Source organism: Chrysochloris asiatica, unplaced genomic scaffold (assembly GCF_000296735.1).
Source record: "Chrysochloris asiatica unplaced genomic scaffold, ChrAsi1.0 scaffold00181, whole genome shotgun sequence".
In the NCBI taxonomy this organism is placed as follows: domain Eukaryota; kingdom Metazoa; phylum Chordata; class Mammalia; order Afrosoricida; family Chrysochloridae; genus Chrysochloris; species Chrysochloris asiatica.
Genome location: NW_006408699.1, coordinates 3514979 through 3529844, shown reverse-complemented (window position 1 = coordinate 3529844; position 14866 = coordinate 3514979). Strand labels below are relative to the sequence as shown.

Genomic DNA, 14866 nt, shown 5'->3' with positions numbered 1-14866 from the left:
TAGTTTCGAACCGCTGACCTTAAGGTTCGCAGCCCGATTCGTAACCACTACGCTACCAGAGCTCCTTATAATTAAATAGTATTTGATATCAATTATTAAATACTAAATTATTGAAGACTAATCTTTAGGACGCTTATTTTTCCCTACAGAAAAATAATTTTCCCTTTATTATTTACAATTCATACCAGAAGTATTTTATTTGCTCTATCATTTGTATGTCAGCACTACTAATTTAATTCTGACAGCGATACAACTAGAACTCCTATGTTAGGTGTCAACCTTGCCTGAAGAGGTCAAAAACTAAACCAACAAAACGAAATTATGATTTCTGTAGTGCTCTCACACTACAAGTATTTGAAAATTAATATGGAGTATAAATAGCTTATAAAACTAAGAAGTGATAAACATGAGTATGAATTGTAAATCACTTATTAACAGTTAAAGTAAGCACAGGGTTAAGCGCTCTTAGGTAACAGTGGTTATCCAAGAAGTCAGCAGTTTGAATCCACTAACCCACTGGCGAGAGAAAGCTATGGCAGTCTGCTTCCTAAAAAGATGTACAGCCTTGGAAAGCCCATGGGGCATATGGACTCTGTGCTATACAGTCACTGAGTTGGAATTAACTCAACAGCAGTGGATTTGGGTTTTAAGGTAAGTCATCTACTTCAACACTGGCTTCTCTAAAATTACTTTTAAATTATATTAAACATGGAGGTATATATTTTATGTTGAGAGAAGCAATGTGAATAACTTATCAAAAATGTTCTGAATTTCTGATTTTAACAGTAAATGGCATTGAACTGTTTTTTAAAACGATGTCCTCACTAACCTTGACAAAGTGCTTCCGGGTCAAACTGCCAGATGTTCACCGTTTTGTCCATTGAACCAGTGGCAAGTAAAAGGAAATTGGGTGCAAAGGCACAAGTTGTAACATACCTAATTAAGAAAAACAAATACTATATATTTTCTGATTAATCTGAATACTATTAATACAAAGTGAGGTTAAGGTCAGACCTGGTGTGCTGAGTCAACTTGTGAAGCATGTTTTCGGTATTCTGGAAAACAACAAAAACAGCTTTACATTTGCTTAGGCAAGAATAAAGTTACTGACATAGACTATTTCTGATGTACTTGCAATAAACACTGTATGTGCTACATGTATTCTAATGTTTAATGTTAGCCAGTAATATAAGTTAAAACTTAAAACCGATATACAAGTAATAGAGAATATTACAAAGTATTTTATTTCATTATTTTTCAATTATCAACATTGTTGTCTACGCACCAGCTTTCTAGAATTTTTTACTACAGTAGACCCTTGGCATTTTCTGATGTTTTGCAAGTAACAGAAACAATTATTACATTACGTAGTTTGTAATTGTTGCTGTGACATTTGACTTGTACACACTGTAGTGGATAAAATTTGTCACTTAGATTTTGAGTGCACTTAAGTTTTTATGCCCACCCAGTGTCTAGATGTATTTAACAAGGACCATATTCCTATCTTGGAGTCCTGGTGTGGTGCTGAGGACTAATGAGCTGCACTGCAAGGTCGGTTTGAAGCACAAGCTCTGCTGGTTAAGTTCATCAGCTGTTCCTTGGAAACTTTATGCAGGGTCGCTATGAGTAGGAACTGACTTGAAAGCACTTAACAACAACTAATAATAATAATAATATTCCTATCTTAGGGAGAAATTTATATTACAGTAGTTTCTGTGAATATGAGATCGCATAAAAATTTCATGAGAAATGATAAGGATCTACTGTACATAGCTTGAGTATTCTCTCTGATTCCCTGCTAGAACTTCAGTACTTCAATTTCTGTGTGGAGGGCCAGTTTAGAATCCTTGCTGGACTTACTTTACTTTGGTAATTAACATCTTCATTTCATATGCTGCCATAGTTATAGTCTGAACTTGATCAACAGTGATTTCTCTTAAAGCATATTTTCCTTACCTATATCTACTATATAGAAGATACTCATTTTCTTCATAGTCTTGGGACATGGTCTTTAGCCACATGGGCTTATCAAAACCTCCTTTTTTCAAGTCCATAGTAGCATACTCTTTCTTATACTAGCTTCCAAACCCAGTCAGCACTCAGAGTTACTTTTAACTGTTTATACATGTGTAGGGATGAAAGAATTGGGGGCAACCTCGCAAACTGATTCTAAAGCTTACATGGAAGTATCAAGAGCCAAGAAAAATCAACATACAGAGCCTTGGAAAGAGAGAATGGTTTGAGAGCAAGGATAGATACACAGAAAAGCAGGCTGAGAAACAGGCCATACAGCGATACTTGACAGGAGAGCGCAGCAAAATACTAAAAATGGTCTCATAATCCTTCTAAAACCCCTGAGGGCAAGCATGCATTCTTAGCTATTACGGAAGCCTGATATGAAATTGTAAGAATCATTGACTGAAAATATATATTTTTTAATATTGGTATTCTTTATTTTCTGTGACCAGATTAAAAATCTTATTTTGAAATCAATATTGACAAGACTCTGTCCCAAAGCCAATACCTTACTTTCATAACAACTTAAGCACTTGTGAAAACGTCTATATTCCTGGGCATACCAAATAGGAAAAAAAAGTACTTTTCTTTCAAACACAACAGTCCATTAAAGATAACTAACACAGCTATCACAAGATTGTGAAGTACTTACAATATCATATACTATGACAGACTTATCCACCGATCTTAAAAAGAAGAGAGAAAATGATAAGTGAAACACTTTATAAAAACCAAGAACAGCATTTATGTAATCAGTATTATTGAATAATTTTAATTACTTTTAAGGAAAAGGCTGAATTACTGATATATAAACTTTTAGAATAAAGTCTTATTGTTCATATGTATGGACTTTTATTCAAAAATCTATATATAACCAGACAAGTTGCATTTAGTTAATGTTGACTGCTGGCAACCCCATGTGTACTAGAGAAAAAGAACTATGCTCCATAAAGTTTTCAGTGGCTGATTTTTCAGAAGTAGATTGTTAGGCCATTCTTCTAAAGTGCCCCTGGGTGGACTCAAACCTTTTTGTTAGCACTGAACATGTTAATTGTTCATACCACCCAGAAACATTGCTATTTCTAATATACAGCCACTAACAGAAAAAGTACCTGTGATAGATAAATAAGATACAATTCCATGTCAAGACCCGATAGAAAACTTGCCCTTGAAATCTTTATAGAGAAAAAAGCTAAGAAACATAAAGTCATCATGAACAAAGTCCTCAATAACCTCTCCTAAGAAAACATACCGAATCCTAGTGTGGTGCTGTAGGATACGCGCTCAAACACAAGGTCGGTTTGAACAGCAATGCTGATGGTTCAAACTCACCAGCCATTCCTAGGAAACCCTATACAGGGTAACTATGGCTCAGAACTGACACAGTGGCACTTAACAACAACAAGAAAACACATAAATTTCAAATGATTGCTTCTTATAATAGGCCTCAATATACATCAATGGCTCAAGCACAATTCAGAAAAAGTAATCTGAAAAAGAGGAAGTAAATTGATATGTTATACATTTCCTTGATGTTCTAGATTAAATACAAAATAATAATAGTAAACACTTATGAATAAAATAAGTAAAATGCTTTACCTATGTTATTTAAATTTCTTAAATTCTTCATTTTATAATTAAGAAAAGTGAAGTAGTGTTTTGTAATTTTCTTTGTATAGGTCGTTTGTTTCTCTGGTTACATTTATCCCCATATATTTCATCCTTTGGGTAGCTATTGTAAATGGTACTGCTTCCCTAATGTCCTTTTCAGTGCTGTCATTATTACTGTAGAGGAATCCAATTGATTTTTGTATGTTGATCTTATACCCTGCCACTTTGCTGAATCTTCAATTGATGTCTAGCAGCTTTTTTACTGAGTCTTTGGGGTTTTCTATGTATAGGATCGTATCATCCACAAACAGAGAGAGTTTTATTTCCTCTTTCCCAATTTGAATGCCTTTAATTTCCCTATCTTGCTGTATAGCTCTGCCTAAGACTTCCAAAACAATATTGGGACATCCTTGTCTGGTTCCCATTCCCAGAGGGAAGGCTTTCAGTTTATCGCCACTGAGAGTGAATGTAGGCTGTTAGTTTTGTATATATGCTCTTGATTATGTTGAAGAATTTCCCTTCAATTCCTACTTTGTTGAGTGTTTTTATCAGGAATGGATGTTGGATTTTGCCAAATGCCTTTTTGCATCAATCGACATAATCATGTAGTTCTTTTCCTTTTTCTTATTTGTATTGTGGATTGCATTGATTGTTTTAATAATGTTGAACCATCTTTGCATCCCTTTTATGAAACCCACTTGGTCATGATGTTTTGTTTTTGTTTTTTTTTGATGTGCTGCTTGATTCTGTTGGCTAGAATTTTGTTGAGCATTTTTGCGTCTATGTTCATGAGAGATATTGGTCTATAATTTTCTTTCTTAGTGATGTCCTTCTCTGGTTTTCGTATGAGGATTTTTGCTTGCTTCATAAAAAGTATTAAAAGTTTTCCATCCTCTTCCATATACTGGAATAATTTGAGTAGAATTGGTGACAGCTCTTCCCTGAAAGTTTGGTAGAATTCACCAGTGAAGCCATCTGGGCCTGGACTTCTTTTGGTTGGGAGTTTTTTGATGACCTAACCAATTTCTTCATTTTTTTTTTTTTATGGGTCTGTTGAGGTTTTCTACTTCACTCTGTGTAAGTTTTGTGTTTTTCTAAAAATGTATCCAAGTTTTCGAATTTGCTGGATCACAGCTCTTCATAGTATTCTGTTATTATCCTTTGGATTTCATTTGGTTCCACTCTGACATAGCCCCTGTGGTTTCTAATTTGAGTTATTTGTGTCTTCTCCCTCATTTCTTTTGTTAGGTTTGCCAATGGTTTGTGAATTTTTATTAATCTTGTCAAAGAATCAGCTTCTTGTCCTGTTGATTCTTTCTATAGTTTTTCTGTTTTCCATCTCATTTATTTCTGCTCTTATCTTTTTTCTTTTCTTTTTTTTGGTGATTGTAGGTACCCTCTGTTGGTCAGTTTCTAATTATTGGAGATAATGTGTTAATGTGTTCATTTTGGTTCTTTCATCTTTTTGGATGTGCACATTTATCGCAATAAATTGTCCTCTCAGCACCACTTTCACCATGTCCCAAACGATTTTGGTATGTTGTGTTTTCATTCTAGTTTGTTTCTAGGTATTTTATGAATTCACATTTAATTTCTTCTTTTACTCAGTTGCTTTTAAGCAGGATGTTATTCAGTTTCTTACTCAGTTGCTTTTAAGCAGGATGTTATTCAGTTTCCATGCATTCGACTTTATTTCCTTGGTCTTCTTATTGTCGATTTCTAGTTTAATAGCATTGTGGTCTGAAAAGATGCTCTGTAGTATTTTGATGTTTGTAAATTTATGGAGGCTTGCTTTGTGACCTAACACATGGTCAATTCTGGAGAATGTTCCATGTGCACTGGAAAAGAATGTATATTGCGCTGTTGGGTTGAACGCTCTGTACACATCTATGACATGAAGTTGTGTGCTGGGGGCTGGGGGGACAGGCATGCAGGGTGTACCCTTTGGGTGTTTGATGATGCATGCTGGGGACTGTGAATGCAATGAAACAAAATACGATAGGATGAATGTAAAGATAATGTCCACCCATGTAAACTAACACATAAAAATAAAGAAGCTGTTGTAAAAATAAATAAATAGATAGAGAGAGAGAGAGAGAGAGAGAGAGAGAGAGAGACTAAGAAAAACCAAAGAAAAGAGCACGCTCAGCATTTCTCAAGAAGATAGAGCTGAAGAGAAAATTGAAACCTCGGCAAACTACTGACTGATGCAGAAAGCATCAAAAGAAGATGGAAGGAATTCACAGACTCATTGTACCAAAAGGAAATGGTTGATGTTCAACCATTTCAAGAGATAGCATATGATCAAGAGCCAACGGTACTGAAGGAAGAAGTCCAAAGTGTACTAAAGGCACTGCAAAGAACAAGGCTCTGGAGACTGATGTAATACAAATTGAAAACTTTCAACACACTGATGCAGCACTGGAGGTACTCACTCATCTATGTTGAGAAATTTGAAAGACAGTTACCTGGCCAAACTGATTGGAAGAGTTCAATATTTGCACCCATTCCAAAGAGAGATGACTCAATGGAAAGCACAAATCATAGTATAATATCATTATTATCACATGCAAGAAATATTTTGCTAAAGATCTACCAGAGGAACTACCAGAGGTTCAAGCCAGAATCAGATAAGAATGTGAGATAAGATATATCATTGCTGATGTCAAATGGATCTTGGCTGAAAGCAGAGAATACAAGATGTTAACCTGTGCTTTACTGACTAACCGTAGGCTTTCAACTGTGTGGATCACGACAAGCCATGGATAACACTATGAAGAATAGGTATTCTGGAACACTCAACTGTGCTCATGAGGAACGTGTACATAGATCAAGAGGCAGCTGTTCAAAAAGAATAAGGGACCACTGAATGGTTTAAAATCAAGAAAGGTTTACTACAGGGTTGTATACTCTCACCATACTTATTTTATCAGTATGCTGAGCAAAGGATCCAAGACATATGTAAAGAAGAACATGGCATCAAGATTGGAGGAAGACACATTAACAACCTGCAATATGCAGATGATAAAATCTTGCTTGCTGAAAGTTTTTTTGTTTAAGTGCCATCAAGTCAGTTCCAACCCATAGTGACCCTGTACAAGGTTTCCTAAGAGCAGCTAATGAGTTTGAACTGCAGACCTTGTGGTTTAAACCTACTTTGCATTCCAGCACATTAACCCACAGCACAATACAAGAGGACTTAAAATACTGACAAAGACCAAAGACTACAGTATTCAGTGTGGTTTACACCTCAATATAAAGAAAATTAAAATTCTCACCACTGGACCAATAAATAACATCAAGATAAATGGAGAAAAGATTGAAATTGTCATACTTTATTTTGCTTGGATCCTCAATCAACATTCATGGAAGCAGCAGTCAAGAAATCAAACAATGCATTGCATTAGACAAATCTGCTGCACAACTGACAACCAGGGGGCAGACTTGCGGGGTGTACCCTTTGGTTGTTTGATGATGAATGGAGGGGGCTGTAATCATTACAATGAAACGAAATACGATAGGATTAATGTAAATGCTCTAATGTTCTTCCATGTAAACGATCACATAATTCAAAATAAAAACTTAAAAATAAAAAAAATCTGCTGCACAAGACCTCTTTAAAGTGTTCAAGAACAAAGATGTCAGTTTGAAGACTAAAGCGCACCTGACTCAAGCCATGGTATTTTCCATAGTCTGGTATGAGTGTGACAGTTGGATAATGAATAAGGAGACTATAGAAGACCTGATGCACTTGAGTGATGGTATTGGAGAAGAATATTAAAAGTACCATGGATTTCCAGAAGAGCATACAAATCTGTGTTAGAACAAGTACAGCCATAATGCTCCTTAGAAGCCAGGATGGCCAGACTTCATTTCTCATACTTTAGATATATCATCAGGAGGAACCAATCCCTGGAGAAGGACATCAGGGTCCAAGAAAAAGAAGAAGACCCTCAATGACATGGACTGGCATAGTGACAACAGCAATGGGTTCAAGTGTAACAATTGTGTGGATGGCTCAAGACCAGGCAGTTATGTTCTGTTGTGCATAGGGTTGCTATGAGTTGGAATGGACTCAATGGCACCTAACAACAGCTGGAACAATGTGTAAGTGCTGGGCTGCTACTGAAAGCTTGGCAGATCAAATCCACTTAGAAGCTAGCTACATGGGAGAAGAGACCTGGGAAACTGCTTCAATAGGGATAAACAGCCTAGAAATCTTAACAGGTAGTTAGTTCTATTCTGTCACATGATCATTATGAGTTGGAATCAACTCAACATCACCTAACAAGAACCAAATTAGTAGTATTACCCAGCTTAGTAAGATAAAGAAAAAACACAAAAAGTGTAAGAATTAGAAAGAAACCCATTGTATGAAAAAATGAGTTTTCTTATAGAAAATTGTAAAAACAACAGCACAAATATCTTATAGATAAATCCATTGGATTTCCATGTACAGGCAGTGCCTGACTTACAAAGTATTCAAGTTATGACTGCAATACATATAACCATCCTTTTTGGTGTGTGTACATCTTGTTAGTAATATGTATTACCTATAATGTTGCAGTGTATAATTTGTTAATGCTATGGGTCGGAACCGACTCGATGGCACATAACAACAACAACAACAATCATTCTCAAGGAGCTCTGGTAGCATAGTGGTTACGAGTTGGGCTACTAATCCCACAATTAGCAGTTCGAAACTACCAGCAGTTATGCCAGAGAAAAGATGAGTTTTTCTGCCCCCGTAAAGATTTATAGCCTCGGAAACCCTATACAGGGTCGCTAGGAGTCAGAACTGACTCCACGACACTACCACCACCACCATCATTTTCAGATTTTCACTTGCAGATATTCAATTTTATGATTGAATATCAATTTAGTTTACAAAACTAAATCAAAGCACTGTCATACAGATTTAACTTTGTAAATTAAATTGGAGCTCTAGTTGCTTAAAAACATTGGACCAAAATGCTGATAGCTATGCTGACTAGTCCACAGACAGATTCAGGAAGCAGCGAGATACTACCACAAAATATATGGAGAAAAAGAACATACATACAGCTCTAATTTTCTGACTAGCAGTGTCATCTCCAATTGCAGGGATAACCCAGATGATTGAGAACTTTCCACAAGTGGAGTTGTTACTACATATAGCAAAATGTCAATGTAATACAACTCTTCTTTATCGTCAGAGTTAATTTTTATGATGTCTATATTTTTATGTATATATGTATCAAAATATATCTGCACATATATAATGTTTCCAAGTCCCAAAGACAAATCAGATTACATTATAACAATACTTGTAATCAAAGGTATAATAATGATAACTAAAAATAAAACTGAGGTGTTCAAATTATGTTAGAACTCACTTATGACAGAGTCATCAAAATGGAAGCCCACTGTAAGTTGGGATCTACATGGATTATCATCAAACAAAAAATAAAGAGTTTTTAAAAGACATTACACCAACAAAAAAGGAATATAAATCAATCTAGTAAAAGGTGTGCTGATGTCTACGTGGGAGAAAATTATTGACAGAAATTAGACTGAAAGGAATACACAAATACATCTTATTCATGTATCAAAGCATTCAGTGTCATAAAAATGTCAATTCTCCCCAAATTTAACAGATGCTATTGAGTCAATGTCAACTCAAGACTCCATGTAACAGAGGTGAACCACTCCATAGGGTTTTCTAGGTTGTAATCTTCTTTGGAGATGCTAAGTCTTTCTTCCAAATAACCAATAGGTAAGTTTGAATTGTCAACCTTTTTAGTTAGCAGCCAAGTGCTTAACCATTGTGCCACCAGTGCTTCTTCATTAGTTATTAGGTAAATACAAATTGAAATCACATGAGATTCCATGTTATCATCAATTGGGTGCTGACAAGGATGTGGAGGAATTGGAATACTCATCTGCTGATGGGAATGCAAAATTACTTACATTGGGAAACAGTTGGTGGTTCCTCAGAAAGTTAAAGAACTACCATTTTGGTATTAAGTGTCATTGAGTCAGTTCCAACTTATAGTGACCCTGTGTAGAGTTTCCAAGGAACAACTTATGGGTTTGAATTGATGACTTTATAGTTCACAGTCTAGTGATCCTACAGCACCACACCAGGAGTCTACCACATGACCCAGCAATTCTATTACTAGGTCTCCATCCAAAAAGGTGGAAAGCAATGTGACACACCAATGTTCACTGTAGCATTATTCACATCAACCAAAAGTCAGAAACAATCCAATGTCCAGATGAATGGATAAACAAAATACGGTATATATCCATACAACAGCTTTAAAGAGAATAAAACCCTGATACAGATTATGATATGAAAACATTGTGCTAAGTAAAATTAGCCAGACACAAAAGGACAAATATTGTATTATTCCAATTATATGAAATATTTAGAATAGACACATGCATAGAGGCCACAGTGAGTTAGTGGCTCCCACTAATTAGACATGAATTAGTAGTAGCATGGAGAAATGAGGAGTCATTGCTTATGGGGTACTTATGGGGTACTTATGGGGTATGAGTATCTGTTAAGGGTGATAAAAATAATTTTGAATTAATAGTGGAGATGATTGTACAACAGGATGAATGTAACTAAAGTCACTGAATTATATACATAATAGTTGAAATTGCAAATGTTTTGCTATATACATGTTACAACAAAATTTTCAAAAGAATAAATGACAGTGAAATATCACATTGCAGTGAAAATTCAAAAAATACATGCAACAATACAAATGAGTTTCACAAATGTCATGTTGAATAATGGAAGTCAAAAGCAATTCACATTGTATTATTTTTCTAAAGTTAGTTTTAAAAAACAACAAACCGTTCTGGAGTGTTAAAGCATGCGTATATAGGTTATCACTGTGGCTCAAGGAGTTGTGACCAGAAGGTACAACAGGGTATTGGAGGCAGAACCAGAAATGTTTTGTTTTGTTTTTTTAACTTGGGTGACTGTTCCATAGGTTTGTATCACAGTAACTTATGCTATTTTCTTATACTTTATGTATTTTTTTTTTAATCAAAGGACTTCTCTCTAAAATTTATAGAACCCTTTAACTAATACCTCAACAAGAAGACAATCCAATAAAACAATGGGCAGAGGACATGAGCAGATACTTCACCGAAGACATTCAGGTGTTGAACAAACAAACATTAAGAAATGATTGTGATCATTAGCCACTGCTGCTGTTGGGTGCCTTCAAGTCGATTCTGACTCACAGCGATAGGGTGTCCAAGGAAAAACTGGTGAGTGTGAACCACTGGCCTTGCAGTTCAAACCAACCTTGCAATCCAGTGCTAAACCTACATCGCTATATCAGGATTCCATTAGCCACCTGGTTGGTTGGTTACATGCTATGGAGTCAGTTCCAACTCATAGCGACCCTGTATAGAGTTTCTGAGTTTACAGAGGCTGTAAATCTTTACAGAAGCAGAAAGCTGCAACTTTCTCCTGTGGAACGGCTGGTAGTTTTGAACTGCTGACCTTGAGGTTAGCAGCCCAACTTGTAACCATTAAGCTACCAGCACTCCTTGTTGTTGTTGTTGTTAAGTGCCATCGAGTCGGTTCCAACCCATAGCGACCCTGTACAGGGTTTCCGAGAGTGTAAATCTTTACGGGAGTAGAAAGCCACATCTTTCTCCCGCGGAGCGGCTGGTAGTTTCGAACCGCTGACCTTAAGGTTCGCAGCCCGATTCGTAACCACTACGCTACCAGAGCTCCTTACCAGCACTCCTTAGAGAAATACAAATCAAAACAACGAGATATCATTAATGTTGTTGTTTTTAAATGCCATTGAGTCTGTTCCGACTCATAGCAACCCTGTAAAGGGTTTCCAAGGAGCGTCTGGTGAATTTAAACTGATTAGTTCAGTGTAAAACTGACATCTGTTCTGTAAACCTTCACTCAATTCACAATAAAAGATTGGAAAAAAAGAAAAAAAAAAGTCTTGGATAGAGAAACACGTAGAACAAAACTAAAAACCGTAAAAGAAAAAAAAAAGGCCAGGCTTACTGGTCAGACAGAGACTCTGCTGGAACCCCTGAAGTTACGGCTTTTAGGCACCCTTCAGGTCAGGAAATAAACTCACTCCCATGGCTCAAATTTTAGCCAAACAAAATCAACACTAGGGACATAAGCACTCCTAAGAATAATCAACCATTTGAGATCAAAGGGCAGCATTTACCCTAGACCAAAGTTAGAATGGTTAAGAAAGAAGGTGGCATGGAAACTGGAAATAGGGAGGAAGTAGGATAAATGTTACATTATGGGAATTACAATTAATGACATGAAACAAAATGTACATGAACTATTGAATGGGAAACTGATCTGCTCTGTAACCCTTCACCTAATTCACAATGTTTAAAGTTTAGAAGAAATAAAAAGATGTATTGCATTGGGCTACTTTATGTACTTTTCTACATGTCTGTTTTATCTCTTATCAAATGGTTCAAGAAAACTAAATTTAACAGCTTACCCAGAGACAAGCATCTGCCCATTATGGGAAAAAGCACAAGCCAGAACAGGAGCACAATGCCCGCTCAGTGTACTTTTATGTTTTAATCCAAAACCTGCAAATAATAAGGTGAGAAAAGTTAGCAAGCTGACCATGCTTAGAATTTTTAAGTCAAAACTATTTCATTCCTTTATTCAATAAATAATCTTTAAGTATCTAAAGAACACAAAAATAAGAACCTCAGACAGTTCAGGTATTGGTACATGCATGCAAACAGCTGTAGTGCAGTGTGATTACGCACACTGAGAGGTTCAGTTATGTATTTTTCAATGGTTTGATCAGCAAAAGCAAGCGCAGTGTTTTTATAACAACCAAATTTAAAAACAAATTTAAATTATACCACAAAAAAAGTTACTATCTGATTTTTTTTAAATGTCAATAGCCAAAATATTTTTTTAAGTAAAATCACTATACTTTAAAAAGCTGATACTAAGAAAACATTTTCTTAATCTATACATAAAAAAGATCGACAGAATATAAATACCTAATAATTTCAATACAGCTTTACAGTACTTCAAAGAATGATAAAAATCATTTTTATGCTCTTAGAATTACTAGACATAAATATGAGGATAAGTTAAAAGTATTACTATAAGATCACCAAAAATTTTATTAAACAAAAATATCAAAATGGGAAGCTTTTGTTTCTCTACACATCCTCCACCTAGGTCTATACACTTCTGAAAGTGCTATTTCCATCTCTTCTAACCCTTCCCTAAAGAATTCTGCTCTCTGTGATTTACACCTTGCCAAAACAGCAGTTTGGGAATCCTCAAGGGACTCATATCATGTTCCTTTTAAATGTTGAATTTGAGGAACAAAAAGAAGACTGAAGGGGCAAGATCATGGCTAGAGGGTGGACAGGTTAAGTAAGGCTTCCCAATAAAGTTCCTATAGGACAGCCCTTGCTACCCTCGAAGATTAAACAAGTACATTGTCATGATGGGAAAAAATTCCTTGGAGCAACTTCCCTGACTTTTTTCTTAGCATGCAGCTTTCAGTTTTCTGAAAACTTCTTAACAGTAAGTCCAATGATCACCTGGGTCCTTGAAGACAAACAAAATTATCCATTCCCACTACCACAGAGTCAATTCTGACTTAATGTTGACCCAGTACAGGGTGTCCTAGGCTGTAAATCTTTGAGAGAGTTAAGAGTCTCTTCTTTCGCCAGTGGAACAGCGTGGTGTCCATTGTTTATTCTTCAAGGCTTCTTATATCAAGATTATCCCTTTAAAATCCCAAAAATAGTTGCCATAATCTTCTGAGCTGACCTTTCTGCCTTGAATTTAGCTGGCTTAGCAGAGCCTCTCAAAAGTCATGGTTTTAATTGGACCTTGCTCTCTAGATCATATTGATTAAGTCCAAAACTTGTCCCTCGTTACCTTTCATTTCATAAAAAATGTCAGTTTCTAGCTTGTTCATAAGAAGGGTGGAAGGACCAACTCTTCGACTCAGCTGATCCTGGTGCAATGCTTTTGGTGCTCAATGAACTGAAAGCTTGATGAAGCCAAAATGTTTAAAATAAAAAAGACTGAACCATGTGAGAACCCAACTTTTGTAGCCATCACTATTGAATTCTGGTAATTCTATAGGTTTCTTCCACTTGTGTCTGGTTTTCAGCCAGTTTACTTCACATCAAGTTGATGGTCTTCCATCACTAGACTCACCTTTGAGATACTCCGATCTTCCTGTGCTTGATTCATCTAAAAACTGTTGTTTGATATGGGGCAACATTCCCAGAAACTAGGTGCAAAGCTTCAGTGATTTGTAAGATATGCACTTGAGTCTTGTTTCAATTGGTATCAGCCTGATCACAAAGTTGATTTTTTCCATGGTACAAAAAGCATCCTTTCATTTGAAGGCACTCTAACAAGATTAAGTTAAGTGCTTGAGGGAGCGTCAAAAAGTTTGTGGAAATATAGAATGAAAAAATAAAGACATTTTCCCATAAACTTTTCTTTTAATCTATTTAAATTGTTTTACTATACAATATTTCTATTAGTTTCTGTACGTAAATGGTGTCAGTTTACATGAACTTTTTGTAGTCCCTCATAGGACTAAGGAAGTGGTCTGCAGCCATCCACTGATTGCAGAGACATGTTTAAATATGTTTTATTTGGAATAAACCCATGCAAGTGTGAATAGAAACTCTAGTAGTAATACTTTTTGACTTACTCTCATACAACCAATTTAAAAGTATATTGAGAGTATTCAGTATAATGTATTGATAACCTATAAAAGTTATTAAAACATTGCTCTGACAGTGGGGGAGACAGGAAATACGTAAAATTTGCAATTTTGTCAGACACAAAAATGTTCTGAAGTGTTAAAGGCTACTAATGAAAATAAGAAGCAATTAATCAAACCAAAATGTCATTAAAGCAGAGATTTCAAATTTTTTAACCTTTAAACAAACCAAATTATTTTTATCTGGGAGAGGAGATATAAGCTAAGTGCTAAACATATAATAATGAAACTGAATTCAAAGGGCTTACAATCTAACATATGGACCAATAGAGAGGCATAATAAATCAGTCTTCTACTGATTTCCTTCTAAAAAGGAAAAAGGCTAACAAGCTGTAAACCAAATGACCTATTGTGATGCCTTGGATTTACTTGATAAGGTTTTTCAATCCAAAGTTTTCTTAATTTCCACCAAGTGATCAGGTTGTTGTTGTTAATTGTCATAGAGTTGGTTCTGA

The 14866-nt window shown here is 35.7% G+C and overlaps 1 protein-coding gene across 2 annotated transcripts in view; it reads right to left on the bottom strand.

The window, feature by feature from the left end:
- Positions 1–14866, bottom strand: part of WDSUB1 (WD repeat, sterile alpha motif and U-box domain containing 1) — an 85376-nt gene that overhangs the window by 47420 nt on the left and 23090 nt on the right. The window contains exons 4-7 of one of the 2 annotated variants that reach the window (XM_006872030.1): positions 12126–12219; positions 2669–2702; positions 1015–1055; positions 830–936 (exon numbers count right to left, since the gene is read on the bottom strand). The exons of the other annotated variant lie outside the window; for it this stretch is intronic. Of the exons in view, the coding sequence (XP_006872092.1) occupies positions 830–936; positions 1015–1055; positions 2669–2702; positions 12126–12219 (276 nt within the window). The remainder of the gene's footprint in view (positions 1–829; positions 937–1014; positions 1056–2668; positions 2703–12125; positions 12220–14866) is intronic. 2 annotated transcript variants of the gene reach the window in all.